At 41.9% G+C, this 15,999-nt stretch overlaps 2 protein-coding genes across 5 annotated transcripts in view; one reads left to right on the top strand and one right to left on the bottom strand.

Moving 5' to 3' along the window:
- LOC101161542 (myelin-oligodendrocyte glycoprotein-like) overlaps positions 1–15,999 on the top strand; it is a 48,401-nt gene that overhangs the window by 31,970 nt on the left and 432 nt on the right. The window lies entirely within an intron of this gene.
- Positions 11,065–14,507, bottom strand: LOC111949250 (myelin-oligodendrocyte glycoprotein-like). The gene is made up of 4 exons (XM_023965983.1): positions 14,394–14,507; positions 12,317–12,652; positions 12,043–12,230; positions 11,065–11,964 (listed from the first exon to the last, which is right to left on the bottom strand). The coding sequence occupies exons 1-4, from the start codon at positions 14,479–14,481 to the stop codon at positions 11,929–11,931; spliced, it is 648 nt and encodes a 215-aa protein (XP_023821751.1). The 5' UTR covers positions 14,482–14,507; the 3' UTR covers positions 11,065–11,928.

Below are 15,999 nucleotides of genomic sequence, written 5' to 3'. Positions count from 1 at the left end.
TGGTTCATGATGTCAGCAGCAGAGTTCTGTTGTGTTTCTGCTTCTTGTCTGTGGATTTCTGCATGTTTGTGGTTCTGGTTCTGTTCAGTTTCTAACATCCTTTGTTTTCGTCATGTAGGGTCAGAAACCTCCTCTGGTCTGAAAGCATTCCATCTCTCCAAAGCTGCTTTGCTCGTCTTCAAGGATTGAAGAGACTTTTCAGAATAAAGATCAGGATCCACTGCAGTTCGCATACAGGGAGAGAGTAGGGGTGGAGGACACAATCCTCTACTTGCTACACTGCACCTATTCTCACCTGGATGAAGGAGGTGACGCTGTGAGAATGCTTTTCTTTGACTTCTCCTGTGCCTTTAACACCATCCATCCTCCCCTGCTGCAGGAGAAGCTCACCAGGATGACTGTGCAACCATTCTTGGTGTCCTGGATCATGGACTTTTTGACCAACAGGGAGCAGTATGTCCGCATGGGGGGTCTGTCTCCAGTACCCTCAGCTGCAGTGTAGGGGCTCCACAGGGGACAGTGCTGTCTCCTCTTCTTTTCTCGCTGTATACGTCCGACTTCCGCTATAACACCTCAACCTGCCACATGCAGAAGTTCTAAGACGATACAGCTAAAGTGGCTTACATCAAAGGAGAAGAGGAGGGGGAGTACAGGCGGCTGGTGGAGGACTTTGTGGCCTGGTGTGGGGAGAATAAGCTGCAGCTGAACATCCAGAAGACCAAGGAGATGGTTCTGGATTTCAGAAGGAAAGCCTGAACTCCTCAGCCCGTGCAGATAGAGATAAAGGGAGTAAGTGTGGAGATGGTACAGACTTACAAGTACCTGGGGGTTGTGTTGGACCACAAGCTGGACTGGACTACCAACACGGACCAGCTCTACAAGAAGACCCAGTCCAGGCTGTACTTTCTCCGGAGGCTGCGCTTCTTTAACATCTGCACTAAACTGCTCCACATGTTTTATCAGTCAGTGGTGGGAAGTGTCTCCTCTATGCTGCTGTGTGCTGGTGCAATAGCAGCAAGAAGAACATCTCCAGGCTCAATAAGATCATCAAGAGGGCGAGCTCTGTGGTGGGACTGAAGCTGGATCTTGTGGATCATCAGGCAATACAATCCTCTGGCAGGGCATCTTAGAAGTAATTTCTTGTAATTCTTGTTTTTATTTATTTATTTTATTTCATTTTCTTACCCACTGTTTTTTAAAATTATCAATCTTTTTATCTGTTAATCTTTTTAGTCTATTGCTATTTTTACTATTTTTATTGTTTTTAATATGTGTATGTGTTTTATGAGTGTGAGCAGATGGCCATTATTAAATTTCCTCAGGGATTATTAAAGACCTATTCTATTCTATTCTATTCTATTCTATTCTATTCTATTCTATTCTATTCTATTCTATTCTATTCTATTCTATTCTATTCTATTCTATTCTATTCTATTCTTAAGTTCTACCTGGAGAACTTTAGAATAGAACCATAGAACTTTTTTCTAACTTGTCCTGTCCAACAGCTGGGCAGACAGATGAGAGCTGAGGGCCTCTTTTGTTGGACATATTTTACTTTAACAAGAGGGGTTATTAATCTTCAGACAAACCAAAGGTATGTCTGAATAAACCCCTTTTGTAATTGAGGCCAAACTTTATTAATTTCAATCATGTTTGAAAATCTTTGGTGTTGGACCGGACGGAAAAGGAAAGAGGGGAAGAAGAGAGAGGGACGCTAGAGAGAGGGGGGGGTAGGAGGGTGATAGTGGGAGGGGGGGGGGTAAAGACCATGAAGCAGCATACAGCAGACAGGTTTACTGGTTGTTTATCATTACTAGGTTCAAATGTAGTACAAAAAGGGCGGGGCCTGTCCACACACACTGAAATGTTATCAACACACCTGCTAGCTGCAAAAATGTCCACATGTCAACATGTACACAAAACAGATAGTGTTCACTAACGCATACCTATGCCTTTAAACCAACTAGTGTAAAATCTTACATTCATTCAATCATGCAAACTATTAGTGCAAAGGTGAGCTAACACCTGTGCTCAGGTGAGTGTTTATGTTCTTCTAAAATGGATGGTGGAATGTGAAAAGAAGGAGGAGGAGCGCCCAGCCACCCCCAAACCCAGACCCCTGCCGCAGCAGCCGCCGGAACCCCCAAACGCCACACGGCAGCAGGCAGGGGACAACCGCCCCCCGGGCGACCAAATCCGCCACCCAGGCCAGGACCAGCAGGACCGCCACGGGGCCCCCAGAGCAAGATAGCAGGGAAGCACAGGGTAAAGAGAGCGGCGCCCCAGCCCAACCAGGAGAGCAGCCCCCCCCGCCGCGCCGGAAGAGCCCAACGCAGGGCCCCACCCGAGAAGGGCACCCACAGCCCCAGACGAGCACCCCTTCACCACCCAGGAGTTCTGGGCATCCCCCCGCCCCAACCCCAGGTACGAGCCAGGACCCCCCAAGGGAGACACACTCCGCACTCCAGGCAGCTACCCACCCGACCCACGGTTGGTCCAAGGAGGAGCAAGGCAGGGGCCAGCCACCCCCACCCCGGAGGGGAGCACCCCGGGGAAAAAGGGGGGCCCACAACGGGTGTTGTAAACATGGCCCGACCAGGCTCGGCCACTGTTGGAAGTTTGCCCAGCGCCCAGGGGCAAGGACCAGAACCCACCCACTGGGACACGGACACCCCCCGGCTCAGGTGTAATGTGAACCCCCCCCAGAGCGGAGAGAGCACCGCCGGGCCCAGGAGACCGGCACCCAGGGGACATGGCAGTCGCCGCCAAGGGACCCGTACCCCCCACCAGGGAAGGGGTAGGGGACAGATGGTCCTACGTCCCACCTTCCTTGCAAAATGTGTGTGCATGTGTGTGTGTTTTATGTTGGAGTGTATATTTTGAGGGGGGAAGGGTGTGTGTACTAAGGGGGGAGCAGTTAAAATTGGCGGGTAGGGCACTGATGGGACATCTCCTGATTACTCACCTGGAGAACTTAGTCACCGACCTCGGTCCGTTCAGGAAAACAATGAGTCACATCAGCATCTGCCCCCACGGTTAGCAGTAAGGGGGCAAAGGTTGACGGATGAACCGGGATCCATCAGTAGCCACGGTTCAGCACACGTGAACCGGAGAACCCCACCACCCACCCAGTGGCGTTCATCATCTAGTAATCATCTGTTTGTGTTTTTCAGAATAAAATGCACCAGAATGCACTTTTGTTTATCTGGACGTCTTGATATTTTTCTAGGAATATCTTGAGTTCAGAAATGTCTTTAGTGTTTTTAGAAATAGTCCTCAGTGAGAAAATGATTGCAGTGATTTCTGGTCTGTGTGTGTTTGTAAATACTTGATGTATTTTTGTATGAACTATGTGTTTGAAACATGAAATAAATCCTCTGTCAGCTTTAATCTGGTAGTTTTCTCCTGTTTTTTCCTTCTTCCTGACCTCAAACTGATCTGAAGCGTGACTCTGAAAGCGTGACTCCATCCCATCAGTGAGTCTGGGATCCACTGCAGACCTAGCTAGGACTCTAACGCTGAACGCTCACATCTTTCTGATGCTAGCGGAGTGTGGCGCTCAGTTCAGTGGGAACACGCGTGTGCAGTGATGTCACAGGATGTTCCATGGCCCATCTGGATGTCATTGAAGTGTTTGACGGTGAGGATGACGATTGGCTGACAGCCATTGCCCAAATCCACATCTGGATGTTGTGGTTGATTTCTGTTGGATGTCCTGTTATCTAGCCACACTTGGATTGCAGCTGAAGTGAGATGATTCTGGATCATCCATGAGGATTTCCTCCAGGATCTGTTCCATGGTGTGTGATTCATGTCACTGTTTACTGAAACCATGAAGGAATGTTTTCTGAAGATGATCAATCATCAAGAAGATCTCCATTTGGTTCCTAGAAACTAATCTGCATTGATCTGATCAGAACTGGATTCTGGAAACTCTGCAGAACTTTCAAATGAATGAACTCAGTAGGGGTGGATTCTAGAAATTCTCTTCTTTCTCTGCTTTTCCAGCAAGAAATCAAGATCTACTTGACTTTAGTGAATCATCTCCATGTCATCAATCTAATGTGACTGAAGTGAGTCGTTGTTTGTTTCTAATCAAAGCATTTGATTATTTCTGTCATGAGTTTGATAAATCTGTGTTTTTTTCTCATATTTTCTAGAATGAAAGCTTGAAATAAACCAAATCAATTAATCAATGGATGTATTGGGTCTCTGTTCTGGATCCTTCTGGAAGGTTTTTCCAACTGTGTCTTTCAGAGGAGACAACAAAAAGTGAGTCCTGAATTCTCTCAGGATCTCATCTTTCTGCAGGAAGGATCAGTTTCTTACAGCTTCAATTCTTTAGTTTCTCTTTTTTCTACACATCAAAGCAAACGTCCTTTCATGGTTTATCATATTTCTGTTTTTGTTCGTGTTCAAGGAGGAAAATTGTTCATCAAAATTGTTCATATTTATGATTTATTTACCTATTTTTCATTATAGTTCTTGTTGTCTGCGTATTTCAAATGTTTGTACATAAATAGAAAAAAGATAAATCTGGGTTTGAGCGTCCTGCTCACGTCTGCCACCTGCTGTCCGGGAGGGGAACCATCCAAACAGGTTTGCTCAAAGGTTCTCTGGAACTTCAACTCCATTGAAATTCTTCTGCCATAAACAGAAGACATAAACACAAAGATCATCAACCACAATCAAACTTTATTGATCTACCAAACAGGAGTTTTTAACCTTCAGTGGCTGCAGCTTCAACCAGAAAAAAACTGGGATTTGTAGTTTTAAGAAGAAAAAAACATTTTTGGATGATTTTTTTAATGTTTTCAGTTCTGAACCATGACAGCAACAATCCCATTGAAGCCTCACTGAGTCATTTACTGTCATTTACTGTTATTCTATTTATGATGTTGAGTTTTTAGTTGAACACTTGGAAATAAACAAACAAATAAATAAAGAACATTTCAACAGAGAAACTAGAAGAAAAAGGAACTAAAAATATATTCATTCACTAATTTCTCACTAATATTTAGTTTATTATTGCTGAGATAAGTTCATTAAATGATGAAATCACAGCAATCATAATAATTCAATATCGTCTAAAAACATGTTATCATTTTTAATGGTAAATAAATGCAGTGAAATGAGCTTCCAGCCTCTTTGTTACCAGTTATGGATGAAAAACTGGATATTTGACCCTGAAATAAATCATAAAGTCAAACTTTAATTTTTAGAAACTCAGTTTAGAACTAAAGTTACAGAAAAATGACAGATTTCTCCTGGTTTGGAGAGTTCTCATTTACCTGTTTATAGTAGGGGGGGGGGGTGAACTCCAGCCCAAATGCAGCCTGTTCAATTCTTGAATCTGGTCCACCAAACTGGAATCAATGAGATTGCTAATCCACATCCATGTTGGATTTTCCTGTAATTCTGGTGTCTCCCCATAGATGGCGCACTACACACACAAATCCCTTTGTTTAGGGGCAGAAAGTTCTTCTGCATTCATGTGCTGCTGGAAGATGGGTTGTTTTTCTGACCTTCCTGTGTGTTTTCAGAGTGGGACAGTCATTTTTCCCATCATTCCAGCAGCACTTGAACGCAGCATTTCTCTCAGTTGCAGTTTTTCTCTGATGGACATCAACCCATCCATGTGATTGGCTCTAAAATGACAACCAAAGTCCCAGTTTGGACAGACAAACTCCACAGATGTTTGTTTCTATCTATTTCTTTTCAATGGGGATATTATGGGATGGATTGATTGGTGACAGAAAGAACATGATGGCATGAAAACAATAGGAGAGAACAGAGAATGAAAGTCTAGGATTTCCATCAGCAACGTTTAGGACATGAAGGCTCAATTCTCCATGTTCTCCTGAACAACTGTGTCATCAGCAACTAGAACGTCAACTCAACACAAACAAACACACAAACTTTTACAAGATTTTGTTCATTTTTGTATAATTTTTTTTAATGTTCCTTTCACCTGGATCTAGAGTGGAGATGATGTCAACCTGGGATGTTTCCATGGTTGGAGCTCTGACTCCGTTTGGCTCTGAAACAAAGAGATGACATCATTTCCTGCCTGCTGTTCAGGACAAATGTTCTTCATGTGAGGGAGAACCTGCAGAGCAAACTCACCAACAACCAGCTGAACCGTCTCCCTGAAGTTCTTCCCAGGAATGAAGCAGCTGTACTTCCCCTCATCCTGGAGCGACACGTTCCTGATCTTTAACGTCACGTCTCCTCGTTTGAGTCCGTCTTGGTCCAGAGACACTCTCGGGATAAATGACTCCATCATGTGTTCAGTTATGGTCCTACTTCAGTACAGAAACACAAAAAGGATGCGGCCCTGTGGATCAGGCTTCATGTCCACTTTGGTCCACTCTATGGTGAAACCACGCAGATCCTCCTGAGAGTCCAGGCGGCACGGCAGGATGACATCATCACCAGGGGCAGCAATGATTGGTTCACCTGGAAACAAAGAAAACAGGAAGAAACTTTTCTAAATCTGAGTCTTTACCTCCAAGTGAAAATGTCTTCTCAATGTTTGATTTCTGCTTCTAAAAGATCCAAAGTATTTCTGTCCACATAGATATCAGACCAAAGGACATGTGACTTTGATTGGACCAAAGACAAATCCTTTCAAAATAAAAGTCCAATCCAAACTAGAATCCAATCCAGAAATGAGTAAAGAGGATTAAAGCAATAGTCTTTTCTAATTCTATCTAAAGACACATTTCAATCAATGATTCCTGATGATTATTCATTTAGTCAAATGTTTTCAGTCTTTCACCTCATTTCTACCAAAACAGTTTCTACTTTAAAGTCTTTGATCACTGACTGAATACTCAGTTTCTGAGGAACATTTGAGGAAAACAAACTAAAACATGGTTTGGAAAGATTCACATTAGATGCATTGGTAGAAATTAACAGACTTTTAAATTAAAAAAAGGATAACAAGTTCCACGTACAAATAAACTGTGTGTCAAATCTTCCACATTTTCATCATTTTCTGTGTCTGAATACATTGAAACAAAATTTCAACAGTTCTGCAGAGAAGAAGCAGAAACAGACCAGAAATCTGCTGCAAACATCTATGAACCGTGACTGAAACTAAAAGACTGAGCCGCTGATTTTATACCCAGTCAGTGACGGTTTCCCATTAGGCCACGCCCCTGATCATGATACCGTCCCGGACGAAAACATCGCCGCAACAGGGGAGTCTCCGTCAGCAACAGAGGCAAGACACATAAATATCTCACACGGCTCCTCTGACTTCCACCATCGTGTAAACATCATCATTTTGTGTCTGAATCCATTGAAACCAACTTTCTCCAAATTCAGACGTTAGTTCATTGAATAGTCTTTAGAAAGAACCGCCACCATAAAAGGTGGAAGTTTCTAAACATCAAACAGAAACTTGAACTAAAGAACAGAACATTCATGAACAGAAGCAGAACCACACACATGGAGAAATCAACAGACAAGAAGCAGAAACACAACAGAACTCTGCTGACATCATGACTGAACTATCGCAGGCAAATTCTCGTCTGGGTCTGCTTCCTCTTTGACTGGGAGCATAAACTTTCAGTTTACTGTTCGCTCCCTGCTGTTGCCCTAATGACTTCAGCAGCACCACCGTCAATGACTGAACCATAATTGAAACTGGTTTCTACTGATACATGAGAGGCTGTAACAGCAGCGGAAGTGCCTCAAGTAGATAGTAACTCAGTAGTGACTCCATGACTGAGGGATGATGGCGGACGTGTTACTTCTCGAGAGAGTCGTGACACCGCCCACGAGAGTCGTGACTCTGCCCACGATGCCCCATCAGTATTGCATTTGTCCAGTAGGAACAAAGTTGATCGCAGCTCAGCACTGAGGCTCACAAGGTAAGCAAAGCCAGGTCATATTACAGCCAATCACGCACGACTCCTGTGGCCTAACTTGACCAATCACGCTTCTATGTGTTAGCCTGCTGTGGCTTACATGCAAACAGGCGCGTCATGAACCTTCAATATGACAGATCCCAGCTCCTCTGAGTTGTGTTTGTAGCTCCTATATTTCTGGGATTCAAACCGTGAACCTTTATTAAATCCCGTTTCTGTGATCGTTTGATCACTCATCAACCTTTTTTGTTCTCGTCTTTGGAACAGGTCAGCTGGTTTCCTTCTTTGTTGATCAGACAATGTTTGTCTGATCAACAAAGATAATGCTCGGTCTGTATTTGTTAGAAAAGGGGAAATATCAAAAGCTAACATCTGTAATTCATGTTTTCCATTTCCCCCCAAAACATGAAACCTTAAATTGTAATCAATGCTTCACAAAACAAATGTCACGACAGATCTGATCAAATGAAATACGTGAAACGTTGTTATAATCTGTGATATTCCTGTGAAAGTGAGGATAAAGGTGGAGATCCTCATGCTTTGAAGAGGAGGATTTTCTAACTACAGCAGTAATAGAAGCGCTCAAAATGATGTAATAAAATGAGTAGAGGCGTCAGCCAACTCTGTATGTGTGGAGGAATTGTAAATATAGGAATTAATTCAGTCAAAATTATTTTTGTTAAAAGTACAGTGAGCAGCCAGGAGGTGGTTTAGCTGTTAACTGAATGAGAACTGACTTTTGCAAACCAGTTTTGGATCTTTTTGCAAATTTGCAATGGCAATGCAAATGATCCTCCAGTCAAACTACCCCTCATCCACCCAGATCTGAACTGCTGTCCAGCGGACTGCTTCTGTGAAGTTATTCTTAGGACTTGGCAAACATTTCCCTACTTCCCAGCTCGTCAAAAAACTCTCATCACCAGCTAAGCACATAGAGTATTCATGCATATTTATTATTCTTACAGCAATCCCACATCCATCCATTTAGCTATATGGTAAGAATGTCCATTTGTTCTTGTTTAGATCCTGTACTGCCTCCTCCCAGAGGAGGAGAACCTCCAGCCAAACATTTGGCCCAAAGGCAGCTGTTCCCTGCTGGTAAATTAGCTCTGTTTTACTAACATTTGTCTTTGTGTGTTTCCTACAGTGAAACGTTTATGGTTTGTTCTAGACACTTCCATGCCTCCTGCTATGGAAGCTGATGATGAGGAACTGCTTCTGCTGCTGCACGATGTGAAGCTCAAGTCCAGGTGTGATATTTTACCCAGATGCAAAAATTAGGAGATCTAAAACACATTTTGAAGCAAAAACAATAGTTTTTATTTTACAGTGTAAAATTTAGTGTGATGCATTCTGTGAGTTCACTCCTTTAAAACCTGTAGGATTCCAATGATTAGCCAAACAGTTTTTAAAGTTTACAGACTTAACTGAGCCTCTTTTTTCACTCTTTAACATTTGATCCTCTGTCGGTTCTTCACAGTCATCTTTAATTAAAACCAGAGTTTGTAACATTGTACCAAAGTGCTGCTTCAATTATAAATAATCAAACCTCTTTTAATTACAACCACTGAGTGTTACATTCTAATGTGCAATAATTATTACTGAAAATTTGAATTACAATCAACAAGCCATTGATTTTGTTTACTTGATCTGCAATGTGTAGCAATAATTTCTGGTTTAATGTGATCATGTGTTCTAATGATAATCAATTATTATTACATATCTGTATCGTTACTGTTTACTGAAATCATGAATGAATGTTTTCTGAAGATCATCAATCATTTCTAGGCACTGGATTTTGTTACTTCAAGAGAATCTATCTGATCAGAACCGGATTTAAAACTCTGTAAAACTATCAAATGAATGAACTCAGTAGGGGTGGGATTATATAAGCTTGCTTCTTCCAACTCCTTTTCAAGCAATCAATTAAACTCCACTTATACTTTAGTTAATGATCACTGTATTTAATTAAGCATAGATGATTTAAGTGACATTTTTGTTTTGTTTTCTGTCTTTTTAATCTATGCATTTCATCATTTCTGTAATGAGTTTGTTAAATATGTGTAAATTCTTTATTGCTTTGACTACAATGCTTGAAAAAAATAAATAAAAAATAAATAAATAAATGTTGACCACATTGATGACACATAAGCTGGAAGAGTCCTTCTTCTGGTTGTTCCTGGTCCCTCTCCATCTGTAGCAGCAGCAGAGTCAGTCCTGGAGCTTCCAGCACCACTGGATTGGGAAATGACGGGTGAGCCACAAAAACAGCAAGGCAGAGCTGGTGTCACAGCTGAAGCTTTGGTGGAGTCCTCCTCAGCCCGCTCTGGTTCCCACTCAGCCTCCCGCCTCACCAGACATCTTCTTTAGCCGGCCCTGTTCCTGTGGGAGCCACAGAACAGCTGTTTGAGCTGGAGGAGCCTGTCCTCCAAATAGAGGACAGGCTCCTATTCTGAGACCAGGATGCAGGCCTGCTGCTGCTACCAGGATGGAGGGCCCCATCACACCTGCCACCAGTGTACCTGAATGATTCCAGCTGTGTCAGCAGCTGGTTAGGAAGCATTATTCTAAACCCAGGTGTGACTGTGTCCACCACCACTGCATTTCCTGGAGCCACAACATGCAGTGAAGGCTTCATTCCTCTTTCAGCTGCATCTGCTGTCCCCGGGTCACACTGCTACACGCAAAGAACAAAGACGGTTCTTGGAGGAAGATAGCAGGGTCCACAAAATGAAGTGCATACAAGGAGGGACAGTCATTTTTCCCATCATTCCAGCAGCACTTGAATGCAGCATTTCTCTCAGTTGCTGTTTTTCTCTGATGGACATCAACCCATCCATGTGATTGGCTCTAAAATGACAACCAAAGTCCCAGTTTGGACAGAAAAACTCCACAGATGTTTGTTTCCATCTATTTCTTTTCAATGGGGATATTATGGGATGGATTGATTGGTGACAGAAAGAACATGATGGCGTGAAAACATTTGGAGAGAACAGAGAATGAAAGTCTAGGATTTCCATCAGCAACGTTTAGGACATGAAGGCTCAATTCTCCATGTTCTCCTGAACAACTGTGTCATCACCAACTAGAACGTCAACTCAACACAAACAAACACACAAACTTTTACAAGATTTTGTTCATTTTTGTATTAATTTATTTTTTCCTTTCACAAATATTGACAATCAAATATGTTTACATGTTTATTGTACATGATTGAACATTTCCACGATTGGAAAGGAGCAGAATTGAAGAATACAATTCTTATAATTGTCTGCTCACTTTTAAACATTGTATAATTATTAAATTTCTCACACCATCCATCCATCCATCCATCCATCCATCCATCCATCCATCCATCCATCTTCCTCCGCTTATCCCGGACCGGGTTAGCAGCAATTTCAGACACTTGTATTCAGAACCTGGTTCTTTTGTTGAACAAAGATCAACCGGTAAATTCAGAGCTTTGTTTTCTGGCTCAGTTCTCTCGTCTCCATGACGGACCGATACAGCGACCACATAACTACAGACGCCGCTCTGATCCACCTGTCAATCTCACACTCAGCTTGGGTGATGGACAGCCTCCCCCCAAAGTCCTCATTCTCTGCTTCCTCCAAAGAAGGCGTGTCAGTGGGATTGAGGAGATCCTCTAAGTTCTCCTTCCACCACCAGACAATGTCCCCAGTCAAAGTCAACCCCATCAGCTGTGCTCACATTTCACCGTGTACAGTTCTAATCCACACAGGAAATACATTCCATTCATTTAGACCTTCTTATTTCTGAAATCTGATTTCATTCACAAACAGCAGGTCAAAAAGCTTTTTAACACATTTTAGCTTCAACTCAAAAAGTCATTTGATCAAAATATTGCACAAAGTAGAAATAGTATTTCAGCTGTTTGGAAACAAAACATTTTGGTCCTTTGAGGTAAAAGTGTTGTTCAAGTAAATCCATTTCCTGTTTGACTTTGTCCTCCAGTGTTTTCCAGTCTCAGTCTCATTCACACTGATGGATCCACTGATGAACACTTCCAGCCACCAGAGGCTGTGTGGGTTCAGGGTCTGTTAAAGGTTTCCATAGGTTTCTGACCCTACATGAAGAAAACAAAGGATGTTAGAAACTGAAGATTCCTGCAGAAAGATGAGAGATCAGAGAATTCAGGACTCACTTCTGGTTGTTTCCTCTGACAGACACAAACACAAACAGCAGAGAGGATCACTGAGGGAAAAAGTCCAAGAAGGATCCAGAGAGCCGGTCTGGAGCGACTGATCCAGATCCGGTCTCCTCCTGGATCTGGAGTGGAGATGATGTCAACCTGGGATGTTTCCATGGTTGGAGCTCTGACTCCGTTTGGCTCTGAAACAAAGAGATGACATCATTTCCTGCCTGCTGTTCAGGACAAATGTTCTTCATGTGAGGGAGAACCTGCAGAGCAAACTCACCAACAACCAGCTGAACCGTCTCCCTGAAGTTCTTCCCAGGAATGAAGCAGCTGTACTTCCCCTCATCCTGGAGCGACACGTTCCTGATCTTTAACGTCACGTCTCCTCGTTTTAGTCCGTCTTGGTCCAGAGACACTCTTGGGATCAACGACGGTATCATGACTGTGGTCATGGTCTGCCTGCTCCAGTACAGATACACAAAACCAATGCGGCCCTGTGGATCAGGCTTCATGTCCACTTTGGTCCACTCCACTGAGAAACCACGCAGATCCTCCTGAGAGTCCAGGCGGCACGGCAGGATGACATCATCACCAGGAGCAGCAATGATTGGTTCACCTGGAAACAAAGAAAACAGGAAGAAACTTTTCTAAATCGGAGTCTTTACCTCCAAGTGAAAATGTCTTCTCAATGTTTGATTTCTGCTTCTAAAAGATCCAAAGTATTTCTGTCCACATAGATATCAGACCAAAGGACATGTGACTTTGATTGGACCAAAGACAAATCCTTTCAAAATAAAAGTCCAATCCAAACTAGAATCCAATCCAGAAATGAGTAAAGAGGATTAAAGCAATAGTCTTTTCTAATTCTATCTAAAGACACATTTCAATCAATGATTCCTGATGATTATTCATTTAGTCAAATGTTTTCAGTCTTTCACCTCATTTCTACCAAAACAGTTTCTACTTTAAAGTCTTTGATCACTGACTGAATACTCAGTTTCTGAGGAACATTTGAGGAAAACAAACTAAAACATGGTTTGGAAAGATTCACAGCAGAAGTTTTGGTACAAATTTAACAGACTTTTACTTTGGTTTAAACCAAAAAAGGATAAAAGGTTCCACGTACAAACTGTGTCAAATCTTCCACAATTTCATCATTTTCTGTCCGTCTAAATACATTCAAACGGACATTAAACAATTTTCCAGAGAAGAAGCAGAAACAAACCAGAATTCTGCTGCAAACTGACTAAACCATGACTGAAACAAGCAGACTGCAGACGAGCAGGTATAAAGGTTCCGGTTCCTTTTTTGGTCGAAGCTCCAGAATCAGAAATCAGGAAACAGATCCAGAAGGTTCTCCAGATCAAGCAGACGCTGCTGTCAAACCTGGTCTGATCTTTGTCTGATAGGCCACGCCTCTGACCAAATATGATCAAAGACTGAAAGTCAACTGAGTGGCAACAAAATAAAAATCTGAAAATTAACATTCATCTTCTAAAACTTAATCATGTTCTTTTTTCTTAATAAAAGTTATTGCACTTTATGCTATTTTACAGAGATTCACATTGAGGTATACAATAAGAGAACAATATCACATCTACATATATTAAAAACAAGAATAGAATTAGAAATAAGCCAGTGGGTTATACTTTACAACAAAACATTGAATCTTTCACATACAGACGGTTCTGATCACTTTTTGCTTCTCAGAACTAGAAAACTATTATTGTACAGATTTATTTCAGAAAAGAATACAATGAAACGTGATTTCTGACTAGAATATTTACATTTGTGGATAAGAAATTTGGCCAAAATGAGCTAGAGATTTAAAAGCAAACCAGATTCCTTTGGTATAATCTTTGATATTAGACCCAACAAGAGATCATTCCAGAATGAATTAAAACTAGAATCAATTTAGTCATGAATGAAATCACAAACTTCTGCCAAAACACTTTAACTTATAAAGATGGATGACTGTTTCAGGAGAATTGCAGCACCAAAAACCTACATTTCTCTGCTGCAACGTCTGCATCACTATGATTATTTGAATATAGGGGCAGATGTCTCTACTGCACAGGTTTGTTTCTGATAATATATTCAGAGCAGATTTTTTTGTAGAAATATAACAAACTTTTACATTTAAAAAAAGAAATAAAAGTCCCACTTAGAAAGTAACTGTGTGTCAAATCTACCACATTGTCATCATTTTGTGTCTTAATCCATTGAAACAAACTTTCTCCAAATTCAGACGTTAGTTCATTGAATAGTCTTTAGAAAGAACCCCCACTATAAAAGGTGGAAGTTTCTAAACATCAAACAGAAACTTGAACTAAAGAACAGAACATTCATGAACTTACCTTCAACATGTGAACAGAACCAGAACCACACACATGCAGAAATCCACACAGGAGAAGCAGAAACAGACGAGAACTCTGCTGCGATCATACCTGAACCTTGAATGGGAGACAGGGCTTCTCCTAATAAACCACGCTGGTGGCTGTGTTACGTAACTTACGTCGTGCGACATGGTAGCCACGCCTCCTACGTAGCGCAGTGGGACTTTCCCAGGAATCAATGCAGTGAAATAAATAAACATCGGCTTCTCGAAGAAAACACATGAAAGAAACATCGCTGAACCTCCGCCTTAATCACAGAACAAGCAGCATTCAAATATTTAAATTCATTTTATAATAACAATGTTATATTTATCTATTAATTCTGATTCTAACTTCCTTTTCTTTTGACAGCAGCAAATCCAAGTTCCTTTCAAAATAAAACACACTCTGTACAATCTGCTCCTCCTGCTGCAGCAGACTGACTGCAATGAAACGAAAACAATTCAAATCTATTTTTCTGACTTTATTCATCATTTCTCTGCTTCTGCTGTTAAATAGAAACATGACATCATTGGAGTAGAATCCTTTTAGAAATATCTATTCATAGAAATGTCCTTCTGTCCTTCATTACCTGAAACTATTGAACCAAATTTCTACTTGTTTGCATTTTTCTAGAACACCAGAGAGTCAGAATGAAGGAACAAAGGAGTCTCAGGTTGAAGACCCCTGAACTCAGGGGCGGAGCTACAGGGGGAGAACAGGGGGCTGCTGAACACCCCCCCCCTCCCCTCAAATCAAAGAAACTGGAATGTTTGGCTGTAAAAAACCCTGGTTGCTGCAGTGATCAGGATCAATCATTTCTATTGATCAGGTGAGGATTTGAACAGCTGGGATTCATCTGCTGTTCTAGAAAATGTTCTGACTGTTGATCCACCCAGATGTTGGAGGAAACCACATTTGCTGAAAGCATCAAAGAAAACATTTCATCATTTAGATTTTTCTGTCTGTTGGATTCATGCCTCCTTTGAATGAATAAAGCTTTATTGATAAATCACTTTACAACACCTTCAGGGTAACAAAGAGCTTCACAAGAAAAGAAAAGACAGAAGAAAGTTGAAAATTAGAACTCTCAGCTGTTTAAAGACTGCATTAGCAAAATAAACCTGGACTTTTATTGTGAAAGAGGACCAGAACAGGGTCAGACTGTTGAAAAACCAGAATTTTGGACTCTAATCCAACGTTTTAGTGACATCATCGCCCCTCCATCCCACCTTCTCCTCTGCATCCTCCACCCTCATGTCCTCCTTCTCTCCATCATCCACCTCCTCTTTGGTCTTCCTCCTCTTCCCTGGTGTCTCCAACCTCTTCCTCCTTTCAGCAGCATCATCACTCTTCCTCCTCTCAGCGTCTCCATCTGCTTCCCTGCATTGATCTCCAACATCTCCATGATCTGTTCCTCTGATGGATGGACTCCTTCCTGGTCTTCTTCTCTGTGGTTCTGGACTGTGAATGAGTTCCTCCTTAAATGAAGCGTCCTTCTGGTTGAAATTTACGGTTGGGATCCGTCTGACTTTGCTGCAGTCGTCTCCTGGATTTCAGGAGCTTTGTTTCTGTTCTGCTCAAATCC

The sequence above is a fragment of the Oryzias latipes genome, chromosome 18 (genome assembly GCF_002234675.1).
Source record: "Oryzias latipes chromosome 18, ASM223467v1".
NCBI classification, from domain to species: domain Eukaryota; kingdom Metazoa; phylum Chordata; class Actinopteri; order Beloniformes; family Adrianichthyidae; genus Oryzias; species Oryzias latipes.
This window is presented reverse-complemented; position numbering and strand designations above follow the sequence as displayed.